This window comes from Cyprinus carpio, chromosome A1 (assembly GCF_018340385.1).
Source record: "Cyprinus carpio isolate SPL01 chromosome A1, ASM1834038v1, whole genome shotgun sequence".
NCBI lineage: Eukaryota > Metazoa > Chordata > Actinopteri > Cypriniformes > Cyprinidae > Cyprinus > Cyprinus carpio.
Genome location: NC_056572.1, coordinates 1,032,901 through 1,046,619, shown reverse-complemented (window position 1 = coordinate 1,046,619; position 13,719 = coordinate 1,032,901). Strand labels below are relative to the sequence as shown.

Below are 13,719 nucleotides of genomic sequence, written 5' to 3'. Positions count from 1 at the left end.
GTTGTTTGCAATTTTTTTTTTTTTGTGCATTTTTTCCAATTTAATTATAATCAATTAATTATTATTATTATTAATCAAAAGTAAAAACATTTAAGAGTTAAAGTGTTTTTAGGGACGGTGTCTGGTTTTGTAACGCGCTTGTTTTCCACTGGTCGCCGCTTCTGTGCCGCTCCACTATCACAGCTCTAACTCAAAGTTTGGCTGAACTTGTTGTCCACTGGGGGCGCCAGAGTCCGGCCGTTTAATATCTTGTTTCAACTCTTGTGAATCACGGCGTTGTCACCGGTCCAGTTTCACCCCGCCCGTCCGTCCGTCCGGTATCCGCCGCGCAGTCGCTATGGACGCACGTAATTTCGTTAAACTACTCTAACTCGGATAATCGGACGTTTAGTTTCGGCTTTCGCCTTCGCCGCGACTGAAGAGACTCTCACCAGACGCGGAGTGATGAACAGCGACCCCCGAAACAACGGAGAACCGTGAACCTCCATCCGGACACAAGTCAATGCTCAGACATTTGTAGACGGGTTTAGTTGTTGTATCGCTGTTTCAGTGATGTTACTCGGCAAAACGCGATCTGTTACCCTATAGTCTTCACGCTCTATTTGGAAAGATATTACTGAATGCCATAAACGTTTGACGGCGTAACGTTAAATATTGTTCTCTGTACGTTTACGCCACTGCCAGGATCTAACGTTACTGTTACCCGAGGGTTGAAAACAACTCCAGCCCGGGGCTCAGAGACTGGCCCACTTTGGGACATTTTTGCCTTTTAGGGACGCATGGGGTTTTACAGATTTAAGCTCTGCTTAAACGAAGGAGTCGGAAGCATTAGAGGATATGTTCGAGTTTTACTAAAGGAGATCTTTTGTTGCATGTGAATGCACGCGGACAGAATGGCGTCATATGTGGACAATAGTTTTCGGCACGCGATCATAAAGAATCCTGCCGAGAGGACGCAACAGGTGAGAGACCACTGCACTCATGCTGTCTATATAGGGAACACGCTAGATTTTGAGACATAGCTTGTATCTTTGCGATCGTTTACTTAGTTTGCGGCTACACAGTAGCAGTTTTGAGAGACTGTGGACTGGCTGAATGAAACAATGTATACAACTAGAAAACGCGTTATATAACTCAAGCTGACCTAAAATATCTAAAGGAAACTGTTTATACAATGTAAGCTCTCTCAGAAAATCAGACTGTACAACCAGAACTACAAAGCGGTTCACACAACGGTTTATACACAACGCAAGGACACAGTTGAGCTGAATCAATTGTTTCATTTAAACATTTTAAATCAGCTTGAAATAGTTTCATTTGGATAGTTGACTTAAAACGTCTAAATAAAACACTGTCGCAATTTCATTGTGGAATTGAATACATTGTTTCATTGTTTCACTTGTTTAAAGGCGCCACAAGCTCCAGTTCTACTCATTTTTGGGGGAATTGTGGTGTTCCTTTATTATGCAGTCGAGCAAGTTGCTATTTTGTTCCACATTTACATTGTTTAGTCGTAATCGGTGCCCACAGGGTTTTTTTAAGCGTTGCTTAATATAGTCACACTCATTAGAGCTGGAAGGACCTTGTTTCTAGACACGTATTACTCATCTGTCGGAAGGGAGCGTTTCCTCACCGTGCCCTTCAGTCCAGACTAGATCATCTTTATTTAAACCATCTGAAATAAACAAATGTCTCAGCACCATTTAGCCCCAGACCACGAGCTCATTAGAGTTTCAGCTCTGTAAACGACCAGCACTGAATGAATGTCTGAGCACACTGAACCTCTTGTCTGTGTCCACATAAAACTACATTTGAGTTCTGTGTGTGGGACTTCAGGGTTGTGCGTTTCAAGCCTGGGGATTTAATGAATCAAAAGAATGTGAGGAATGTAGTGTGGGCCATTTAGATCTGGGCCTCTTTGTGCTGCCATGAAGAATCAAAGCACTTCCTTATAGGAATTCACATTTTGTTTATACTCTTCTTATTAGTGTGATATGTTCAGGTACACCACTAATTCCAAGAGAGGATTACGGATCAGGCCCTGGGACCTCTGACTTCCAGGGGTCTGAAGCTCAAAAGCCACTGTTGGTCCGGTGTGAAATAAATGAAGATCTACGCACTAACACCTTCTGAACACATTATTGCAGCTTTGATGTTGTGTGCTAACTTTTGCATAATTAAGTAATTGCATTGCATCTCTGACTGGAAACTATTAGTTAGAAATCCGGGGAAGTAACCAAAAGTGGATTGTATATTGAAATCTGCTAAAGGTTGATCCATGAGCTTTTACCAGTGTGAGCAACTGGGAATTCCCAGTTTCCAGTGGGCTTTTTCAGTAAAAAGTGTTTTGTGACTGTCACTTCGAGTAAGTGTCAGCTCAATAATAATTTAGCAATATTAGTCTAGTCCACTAGCTGAAACTAAGATTCTTGTCAAGTAGTATAGAGATGCCGCAGCAGTGGTGGGAGAAAGGACAGGAATAGGTCATTGTTTAATAATTTTTTTTGTTTTTTCGCCATTTTCCTGTTTCTTTTTTATTGTTTACTGTAAGCATTTGCACAGATGCCATCATGTAGACAAGCAGACGCATCATTGCTGCAGTTGGTTTATGGTCAGGACCTCAGATGTTTGTGAAACCGTTGTGCGGGTCAATGTATTAGTCACACTATTAAAGTCATATCCAGAAATATTTCCACTAGTTCCGTGCAGTACAGTATATTTGTGCTGATTCAAATAAATCTTGCTTACTCTGCTGCTGTTTTTGCTTTAATCACAGTTTGAGTAAGAGATCTTATCAATTTCTTACTTGCAAGATAAAACCCGCCTAATGAAATCACTGTACTTGCGATAATGTTTCTGAAATTTATAATGCACGTAAAATAACTGTGAATATCATCCTTCCCTAATTCACACTATAATCAATTGCCTTGTGTTTATATCTTATCTCAATCTCATTTTTTTCTCTCTCTCTTACCGCACTCTCTATATTTCACATGCTCATTCAGTCTCATACATGGTTAAATACCAGATACCCACAATGAGAGCGGAAAGCTGCACTGAACCATACTTATGATGGTGTCTGTGCACAACATTCTCACGACTGTGGTCTGTGTGTGTGCGCATGTAAGGAAGTGTGTTTGTGTGTCATTTGCTCTTATCCATTTGTAAACATATCAGGAAATTGAAGCTTTGGCCTCACCAGAGACTCCATTCTCTCTTTAGTTACTGTATGTAACCAATTGTCTGTGTTCACTGGCCAGTTATTATATTTTACATATTAGAGCAAGTGTGTGTACAACACGGGCTTTAGAGTTTATGGTGTTGCTTCCCGATGTAATGAGCCTTGCCGTGGTGTGCTGGCTGCTGAGAGCAACAGGAAGAGAGCAGAAGAATGAGATGTACTGAGATAAGAGAGGAGTAGAAGAAAGAGAGGAAGAGGGAACAAGAGAGATAAACAGAAAAGCGAAAACAACCTGATTGAGGTTAAAATCTAGCCACTAGACTTTTGTCTTTAATTCCTGTTTTGGTGATAACTGTAAGGCTGGAGCTGTTGTAATTCTTACATCAGACTAGAGTGAGACTAACAGATTTTTATTGACTCATGATTATTGTTAATACTTTCATGAAAACACTTAAGAGCAGAGGGTTCAAAGGGACAAATCACAGGCTGAATATGGCCTGTGGGGGAATATAATCTGACAAGAGTACTATTAATTTGAGAAAAAGCACTAAATTACTGATTTTTTTTTTTTTGATGCTTTAATTGTTAAACAGGTTGTGAGTGACATGATATATATTATACACAGTACACATATCAATATATTGTTTGATTTTAATATTTGCTAATTCACTACTTGGCAGCATTGTAAATGTTATCTAAAGTCTCTTGGCTTTTGTTGTACATAAAGTTAATTCTGTACAAGCTCCAGAAGAGCATGTGTTGTGTATATACACCAATGCTGAACAAATAAATCCGAAAATGATTTTGATATACTCTTGCTTCTGAGCCTTCCATGAAAAGTTACCCGTGTGCCATAATTATGACTTTACATTTCCATTTACCAAAGACTGTGCCACGCAGAAAAAAAAAAAAATCTTGACATTTATGCCACCCACACAGATCTCATATTTTTTTCCTCCAAGGCATAAAAGTGCCATGTTTCATCTGCATGATGATTTAATGTGGGACATCTGTTTGTCAGGGTTTGGTAAATCTTTTGAGCTTGCTGAAACATACATCAAATCTCAAAAAGAATCACTTTTTATCCATTATGGGCATTTCAGGCAATGTTAGGACAGCAAGAAGGATTTGAAAATTGAGCTCTCCAGTGATCCCAGGCATACTCTGACTATTTACAGTTCACTACAGTTTGAAACCTGACATTAAAACAGATTTATATCACAAAATGTAACATTTTGTAGTGAAAAGGTGTGAAGTTGGGATCTGTTGAGAAAAAGAACAATGTAAATTTTAATATAAATAATTTTACTTTCGCATTGTGTGAAAAAATGGACTTTGGAACTGATTCACGTTCTTCCAAAACGCATTAGCCCTGCAGTTTCATAACAATGGTTTTATTTCCTCCCTCCTGCTTATTTTTGTGTAATTTCATTAGTGAATGGGACCTCTTGAAAGGGCTTTTAGAGAAATGCAGAATCACATGTTGTTTGAGATTTAAATGGAGCAAACCGTTATCTTTTGCACATAATACGACAAGACTATTTAAAAGCCAGTTGATCTTGATAACCCACCCAATACTTATGATTTATGGCTACTGCTAGTTATTGATAATAAAAAATAATGCCTAGTTACTATTTTTGTTAGTGTTTAACTTTTTTTTAATAATAATAATTATTTTTTATAATGTGTGAATGTGTCCCGATATGCATGTAAATAAAGTTGGAGAAAGCATTCAAGGACATTCATGACGTTTCATCATTAATAAGAATCAACTCTCATTTGACTCATACAGTAAAGACTATGCAGTGTTTAATTTAAACAATTGATTATTCAATTTCTGTGATATTTCGTACATGTAAATAAACTTGCTGTAGCTGACAACTTAGTTTAATTTGTGTCTTTGCTTTGTTGTATTTGTCTTTTTGTTAGTAATTAGGTTTTTGTCTTATTGTAATTGATAAAAATATTGAAAAGTATTTTAGTGTTAGATTTAAGAAGAGCATTATTTTCTGTACTGGCTCAGATGAATGCCTAGTTTGAAGTACACTTCACAGAATTCATTTATTTATTTATTTATTTATTTTTGAGTCTGGGGCCAAATTCTCAGCTGTGAACCATTTATTCCTTTCCCAGAACTTTGGTGACATCATTAAAGTCATTGGTGAAACTGATTTGGAGTATTTTTAGTAAAGGTTGTTTCCGTTTTTACCCCAGTTAGGCCCATTGAGCATGTGAGTGGAGTGAGAGTATGTCTCCCATCCTCACAAATGTTCCTGTTCCTCTTTCCCTTTATTAAAGTGATGTGTCAGTGCTGATAAGTGCATTGACACATTACTGTAATAATAATAATGTCTTATCAGCTTTTCCTCTCCTCCTTCCATGTTCTTCTCAACCCTGTGCATTAATCAGCGCTGATAATGTGCCTCCTCTCCTGCATTATCACTGAACTGAAGTCTTTTTGTAAATACATGCTTAGTCAAATTAAAGGAGTGTGATGGTGGTTGTTTTCATTACTTTAGTTCTGGTATGCCAAGCCCTCACTGTAAGTCACTTTTTTTAGATTTTCCAGAGGAATGGTGACTCAAAACAATGCTTTGTTCTCATAAGGAAAAATAATGAAAAGACTGTCTTGACTTTACTAAACTGCTTGTCTTTTAGTGGACATGATGTGACCTTTCTGCTTTCTCTTGTGGTCTGGTGGTTGAACACTTATGCAAAACTGCCTGTTTCTGTAATTATGCTGTTGGTGTGAGTGAGTCTCCTCTCTGGAGTCTGATAGCTTTAAGGAGTTCTTGATTGTTACGGAAAGACATGAACCAGAGCAGTATTGCCTCACAGTTAGTATTGCCTGCTGGTGGATGTTTACTTGGAATCACAGTTGTTCCAGGGGTCATTAAAGGGATAGAAATGAAAATTAGCCCACAATTTACTCACCCTCAGGGGGAATCTGACATTCCTTTTTCAGAGGAACACAATCGCAGTTATTTTTAAAACAGTCCTGGTTCTTCAAAGCTGTATAATGGCAGTGAATGGTGCCCCTCATTTAGAAGCATAAAAAACTACAACCATCCATCATAAAAGTACTCCATAGGCAAATTTTCATTTTAGGGTGAACTATCCCTTTAAGTGCAATTTCTGTTGCACTCAGGCTGGTTGAGATGCTCAACAAATCGAAATGTTGCTCTTATTGAGGAATCAACCTCTATTGCTGGCTTAGAATTGTCTTTGCAAGTTAAACTGTGATAGAAGAGAGCATTTAACATAAATATGTACATGCATATTATGTACAAGAACAAGTAAGATCTATTCTGTTTTGATGAATTTGAATGAGCAACCATCCCAGTAACACAGGTCCACAGCATAAGCCGTCTAGTTACACAGTGTCTGTGTGCTTTTAGTGGACTAACTGGAATGTGAGTAATTCAGGGTCGAAGGTCAGAATCTGAATTCATGTAGGACGATAGTGTTTTTTTTACATTTATATGTGTACAGGATGCATATGGATGTTTGTCGCAATGACAATGGCCTATTCACCATCTGAACCGTAGCTCAGACAATGTTTTGCTCAATTTAGCAGCACTTATTTCTCAGTAGTGGCATTGCTCTTAAATCCTTCCTCATCTTGTTCACCCAGCTGGCTATAATGGTTTTTCCCACCTGCTAACACTGCCACCGAGACACCGGGGTGGAGGGGGGGGTTCACGGTTTACACAGAATGCGCTGTGAAACTCAGAAACCGCACAAACACAGATGCCGGGCAACCGTTAGCTTTTTAGTTTTCATTTGAACTTTTTCACTTTGCATTTTCACAGGAACTTTCTTAGGAGAACAACTTGAAAAGTGTTGTCAGTGGGCTAAAAAGCCATTTGTTTTGGACTACAAAAAAGACATCAACTATATAATAAGTGGCCACCATGTTTAGACTTGGTTGCCACAATGTTTGCAAGTGATACAAAAGTACACCGTAACCTTGGCACTTTCTAAATGCCATTCAGGATCATAGATTATAATCCAAAATCTTTCAAAGAACAATGGTGTACACGGTAAATGTTTTTTTCCATGGTGCTTTTTTTTTGTGCTTTTCCATGATATATGGCAGTAATGTTTTGGTTTGAGATGTCAATGTAATAATGTTCACTTCTAATTTGTGTGGTTAGTGACTCATTGTTATTTATAATTGCTCACATGGCTTTACTAATAAACACCTGTGCACACAACCATGAGAGAACTGAAAGGAAAGTGGGTGTAAAGTTTCTTTCTCTGCAGCTTGTGTCGGGTTGTTTGATTTTGAGGCGGCTGTGTGAATAACAGTGTTTGTTTGTACTGGAAAGAGGGTAAAGAAGAACTTGTACACTAATTCATGTAGAGGAACATTGGCACATTTTAACAGTTGTTACTGAGAACTTCATTAAAGGTATCTGCTGAAACAGGTACTGATGTAGAATTTAGGATTCTACGGAAATATTTGCTGTTTATGTATAGTACCAGTAATTTGGCTATATCAGTTTTAAAGGGATACTCCATCCCAACATGAAAATTTTGTCATTAATCACTTACTCCCATGTCGTTCCAAACCAGTAAAAGCTCTGTTCGTCTTCAGAAACAATTTAAGATATTTTGGATGAAAACCGGGAGGCCTGTCACTGTCCCATAGACTGCCAAGTAAATAACAGTGTCAAGGTCCATAAAAGGTATGAAAATCGTCATCAGGATACTCCATCTGCCATCAGACGTGCAATCTGGGTTATATGAAGCAAGGGAAACAATTTTTGTAAGCGAAGAAAACATAAATAACGACTTAATTCAATAATTCCTTTGTCAACAGTTTCTACGTGTATTTACATTTATGCATTTAGCAGACGCTTTTATCCAAAGTGACTTACATTGCATTCAGGCTAACATTTTTTTTTTTTTACCTTACGTGTTCCCCTGGGAATTGAACCCACAACCTTTGCGCTGCTAACGCAACTATAAAACACAAATCCACAATAAAAAATTTAGCTTTGATTTGAAATAAAACAGTGCATCCTTGTGGCTCGGATGATACAGAAGAGCACACACAGCATACGGTGATATGGAGAGACACAGAGGAGACCGTTGACAAAGGAATTATTGAAGAAAGTCGTTATTTTTGTTTTCTTCGTTTATAAAAAGTGTTCCCGTCGCTTCATATAACCCAGACTGCACGTCTGATGGCAGATGGAGTATTCTGAAGGCGACTTTCATACCTTTTCTGGACCTTGACACTGTTATTTACTTGGCAGTCTATGGGACAGTCTCAAGCCTCCAGGTTTTCATCCAAAATATCTTAAATTGTGTTCCGAAGACGAACAGAGCTTTTACGGGTTTGGAACGACATGGGGGTAAGAGATTAATGACAAAATGTTCATTTTGGGATGGAGTATCCCTTTAAGATGGAGGGGGAGTGGTGCAAAACTCTGCCAAGATGTCAACAGATTTTAGGGCTCTGAAGAGAAAGGAAACTCTGGAGGTTACTGAAGAATAGAATAGTCAGTGGCACATGGTTCAAACAGAAAACAGAAGGAAGCCGAGTTTCCCAGATGAATCGTGTTTGAGTGTTCCCACAGTCATGGAGTTTAACTTTTTTTTTTTCGAGGCCTGGAAGTGTCACATGTTAATAAAATATTCATGTAAAATGTTGAATGTTTTTGTAGCTGTTAATATTCAGTCAACTCAGTATTGCTTACAAGTTAATGAGTAATGTGCTATTTGTAAGGAAATTAGTTTGAGTTGATTTTTATTCAATAAGTGATTAAACTGATTCTTAGATCGGCCTGAATAATTTATTATGTGAATCTGAATTTAAATGAATTTGAATTAGTTTGAATTTGAAACAATTGGAAAAAATAGTCAAAATTGAGTTATCTAAAAGTGGGAAAACCCTGTTTGCAATGGATGATTTTCAGATTTAGTCAGAGATCAATCATATAGGGCTAGTTTACGGATTTGAAACTTCTGATGCCGGACTTTGATAGAATGGAATTAAACGATGCAGTTAAAAAATTTTTATTATTTAATTTGTTGGTATTTTACTGAAGAGGAACTGCAACTTAGTTACACCAACATAATTAGCCTGAAGGGACATGCCAACATGTGTGCAAGTAAGTATTTTCCAGATTTGATTTATTTAATTCAGTGATCCAGTGGCCAGGTCATCTACAACCAACTGAAATGTGACCTTGGTCTCTTGACTCGGAGGTCTCAGTCCGTTGCCATAATCAGAACTCTACGTGCGTGTCTGTCTCTCAAAGAGGAAATGCCATAGTCCAAGAATAAACATTCATGCCCTTCCACTCAAATCAACCAATTGCAGGCCACAGCACAGCGCCCCTGACTGGAACCCATTGGGCAGTTTGAATTTAGTTTGATTTGAATGTAGTAAGTGTAGATGAGAGATATCTATGGGTTGGAGGGGCGTCATAGACCATGAGAAAGGTTGTTGGAATGTCAGGGAGGAGAGAAGGAAAAGATGACTCCTCTGATGTCCTGTTTGAGAGAGTTTACCGTGGAGAGCTGATGGTACAGATTAGGGATGGGCGATATGACAAAAATATATCATAGTTTTGTTTCAGGAAATCACGATTCACGATTTTATCACAATTCAAACTTATTTTCCCATTTTTAAAACAAAGCCTTACAAGGTAACAAAATCTAAAATAAAAAAAGAACGGCAGATGTTTAGGCCAAAGTGGGCTAAGATACAAATCTTTGTCATTTTAAAAATAAGAGCAAAGATACACATTATAATATACAAATAAAACACTGCTTTTTTTTTAGGTACAGTTTGTTTAGCAGTAGCATTCAAGAAACTGAATGAACAAATATAAGGAAAAAACACTATATACATCAATTGTACATTGATTCTTATTAAAGCAACTGTTAAACCTCTTCAGTCAAGAGCAGTTTTGTTGTTTTATTAATATTGAAGGCATAGTTCACCCAAAAATGAAAATTCTGTCGTCATTTACTCATTCTCAAAATGTTTTAATCCTGAATGAGTTTCTTTCTTCTGTTGAACACAGAAGATATTTCGAAGAATTTGGGTAACCAAACAGTTGCTGGGCTCCAGTGACTAAATTATTATTATTTTTATTTTTTTAAACTATCAAAGTCAATGGGGACCTGAAACTGTTTTGAAACTATTTACTTTCACTTTAGACATAACCAGCTGTGTTTATATGTAAACCTTGTGTGTTTTTGATATTATTAGCACAATCAGACACGAACGATAACTTAGTCCAGTAATCAGGTGCAGTTTGACAGGCTTTTTAGTAGGGCTGCATGATATAACGAAATTATTGAAATATCACAAATGTAAATATCGCGATATGCATAATGCAACGGCATTCGATATCTGAATCATTTTAATAATAGGCTACTTAAATCAAAACGTTGCAAAAGGTCAACGTTTTAGCATTAATTTTTAATTGTTTGTTCACATTGATTTTAAAATTTCATTTTCAGGTTTGTGACATTGCTTTTATGTAATGCTAAAACACTTCTGGTCACTTTCAGAAGAAAGAATGTGAAACGTATATTGGTTACATAATTTTCATTTTAAAATATTTAAAAATATCATTTTAATTAATTTGAATACATTGAATAATGTACTTTTGTGATTATGAAGTGCAATGTCCCGTGAGTGTAACTCTACTGCTGAGTTAACATTTGATGTGAATGTGTGTGGCGTTGTACAGTATATTGAGGCCGAGGCGCCAGAACTGCAACTGATAGAATGTGTGCTGCAGATCGTGGTGACATTTTTATCTTCCACAATCAAAAAATGTGATATCACACACACCCCCAGAACAGATAAATGTGTGAATGTTGTGGCCTTTAAAGGTCTCCGCACTACACTTCACACATATAGTGAGACCCAAACTCCTGAGACTATGCTGAAAATCTGTGATTTAAACCCAGAAGTAAGCAGTTTCAGAATTTTGACATATTAAAAATAATGAAAGATTGTGATGTGAAATTTTTGATAAAATATCTGAATTAATGAAATTTTCATGCTTATTAAAAAATAACTATTTAATATGTATTATATTATATTTAAACCTCATTGTGTGTTTTTTTTTTTTTTTTTTTTTTAGTATGTATATCAAGCCATCGTAAGCTCAGGATACAGCCAGTATGACCTAATCACATCTGAAGTTTTGAAATCTTACCAAATCGCAGGAAATGCTTAGTTGGTGACACTAAACCTGTGTCGACAGGACTGCATGACCGGCCCTTTAAGAATGGGTTAAGCAAGCTAACATGTTAGTATATCAAGTTAAAAATTAAGCCTTGTGCCAAAAATACATGTTTTGGCAGGTTTTTAGTCACATTTTAGTTACTGTGATAAATTGTTTTGGGTCTTTTTGAGATATTGTCGTCACATTGAGTTTAAAGTGCTTGTACTTGTACTCCGTTTTATTGTTTTCTCTCACCAGATTTTTCTAATCAGTAAGTTGCTTACAAAAACATCCATAGACCAGCACATTTGAGCAACGGTGTCTGTTAGACCAGAAACACACAAAACGAATATGTTGCAAGCACACAGTCCTGTTGTGTACTTAGCATTTCATTACTGTGGCAGTAACAAACTTCAACAACTTTAAATGTATTTGCCATTAAATGAAAAGTGGTGTTATTTAGGTAGCTAGCTTTAAATATATATATTTTTTATATGTTTTGTGAATGTCTGACAAGTTTATATAAGATGCCCAAAGAGGTAGGCACTTTCTAGGCACTTTCTGAGACATATCCATATTATCTTTCATCTTGTATCAAAAGAGGAATCGAATAATGACAGAAGTAGAGAGTGAAAAACAGAAGTCAGAAAAAAAGACCTGAATGTGAAGGAGTGAATGGAGTATCTGCAAACATTCCATTCTTGTTAAATGCTAACTGCGTAACTCTGGATGGGTGGAGTTAAGCAGTGATTAAGGAGGGTTGTGTATACAGAGTGTTTGGTAAAGGTGTGTATTTATTATTTGTGTATATATTCCTATATATGGGGCGCCTCCTACTGGTGCTTTTGTGTAAATACAGGCAGGTTTTAAATGTCTTGTGAGGGGGGAAAGCAGGTTAAATCAGGGACATTTGTGTCCTTAAAAAATAATTTTCTTATTTATTGCTGCATGGGCATAAAAACATTTTTCCCTGCTTCTTTTCCAAATTTAAATTGCTGGTAAAAAAAAGTGCTTAGCTTTCCGAAAAATGTATAAAATAATTACACATTTTTTATGTTTTTCCATGTTTACAAAATCTGAGACGTGTCTAAATACAGATTTATTTTTCCATCAATGAAAATAGATTAAACTAATTAATCATAGTAAATGCTGAACTAAAAAACATCTTTAACACATTGAGTTTTAGTTATTGATACATGGAAATGTATTTTGTTTTATCTTATTTTCTTGCAATAGCTTTAGTATTATTGGTTGAATTGTTGAGCTTGACAAATGCAGCCATTTGTGTAAAAAGTTAGGAAATCTGGAATGAGATTATTTACGCTCTGGAAAAGGCCCAAATGACATCATTTTAAGGAATTTTTTGCTAACTGCACACGGTTGCATGCAAAATGTGGCACAGAGCTAAATGTGATGTTTTCGGTAGCATTGCAAGCGTGACCTCCTATGTCTCTGTTTTGCAGGATCTGCAGATCGTGTACTCGTACCTCTATGGCATGGAAGCGCTGTCCAACTTGAGGGAACACCAGCTTAGGTACGAGACAACAGTGTGTGTGCGCGTGACGAGACTTTCATTACTACATTACAGAAGGAATGTGCTTTGCTTAACACTGTTTATTTCACCTGCAGGTTGATGTGTGAGACAGTTCGATATGAACAGCATGAAGCGAATGAGGTTTTATACTAGTGAGTATCCGAACACTTACACACTCAATACACTCTCTGTCTAGGTCATTTTTTCAGAGGTTTACATCAAAGTCACAAGGATGATTTTATGCACGCACACGCACACACACACACACACACACACACACACACGCACACACACACACATCTGTTCGCTCTCCCTCTCTCTGTGCTCTATAATAAATAATCTATTATGTCTTATTTTGTGATTTTAAGAAAAATGCAAGCATAATTTTTTATGCTACATTTACTTGTATTTTCTGTGAACATTGCAGCCAAAACACTGTTGATTGTATTGAATCCTAGTTTAGTCTGTTTGTTTACGGGGCAATGCACATTAATAAACATGGCTGTAAATGTACCAGAATTAGCCAAAAATGCTATTTTTTTATTATCTGTAGACCCTTGACAGAATGTTAAAAAAAAGTCACCTCAAAAACAAAAACAGAGCATCTTATACAAATACCCACACACGAAAAAGAATAAGAAAAAATATAAATTGAATACTAAAAAATACAAGTACATGATTCCACATGTTATATGGAATATAATACGAAGTTATCTAAATGAAATATTGTGCTACATATGAGGTACAAGAGCTCAAGAGCAATTGATATAAAAAGTCTAAAATCAAAATATGAAATTATGAAA

General features: G+C 36.7%; 1 protein-coding gene across 5 annotated transcripts in view; it reads left to right on the top strand.

Moving 5' to 3' along the window:
* Positions 1–224: 224 nt before the first annotated feature.
* The window catches only part of LOC109063458 (rap guanine nucleotide exchange factor 2-like), a 34,695-nt gene continuing 21,200 nt past the window's right edge, over positions 225–13,719 (top strand). For 2 of the 5 annotated variants that reach the window (XM_042777897.1, XM_042777766.1), the window contains exons 1-3: positions 226–962; positions 12,846–12,916; positions 13,012–13,068. In XM_042777897.1, coding sequence (XP_042633831.1) covers positions 879–962; positions 12,846–12,916; positions 13,012–13,068 — 212 coding nt within the window. In that variant the 5' untranslated portion in view covers positions 226–878. Of the gene's footprint in view, positions 963–12,845; positions 12,917–13,011; positions 13,069–13,719 lie in introns of all 5 variants that reach the window. The other 3 variants (XM_042778028.1, XM_042777826.1, XM_042777966.1) reach the window with 3 other exon arrangements.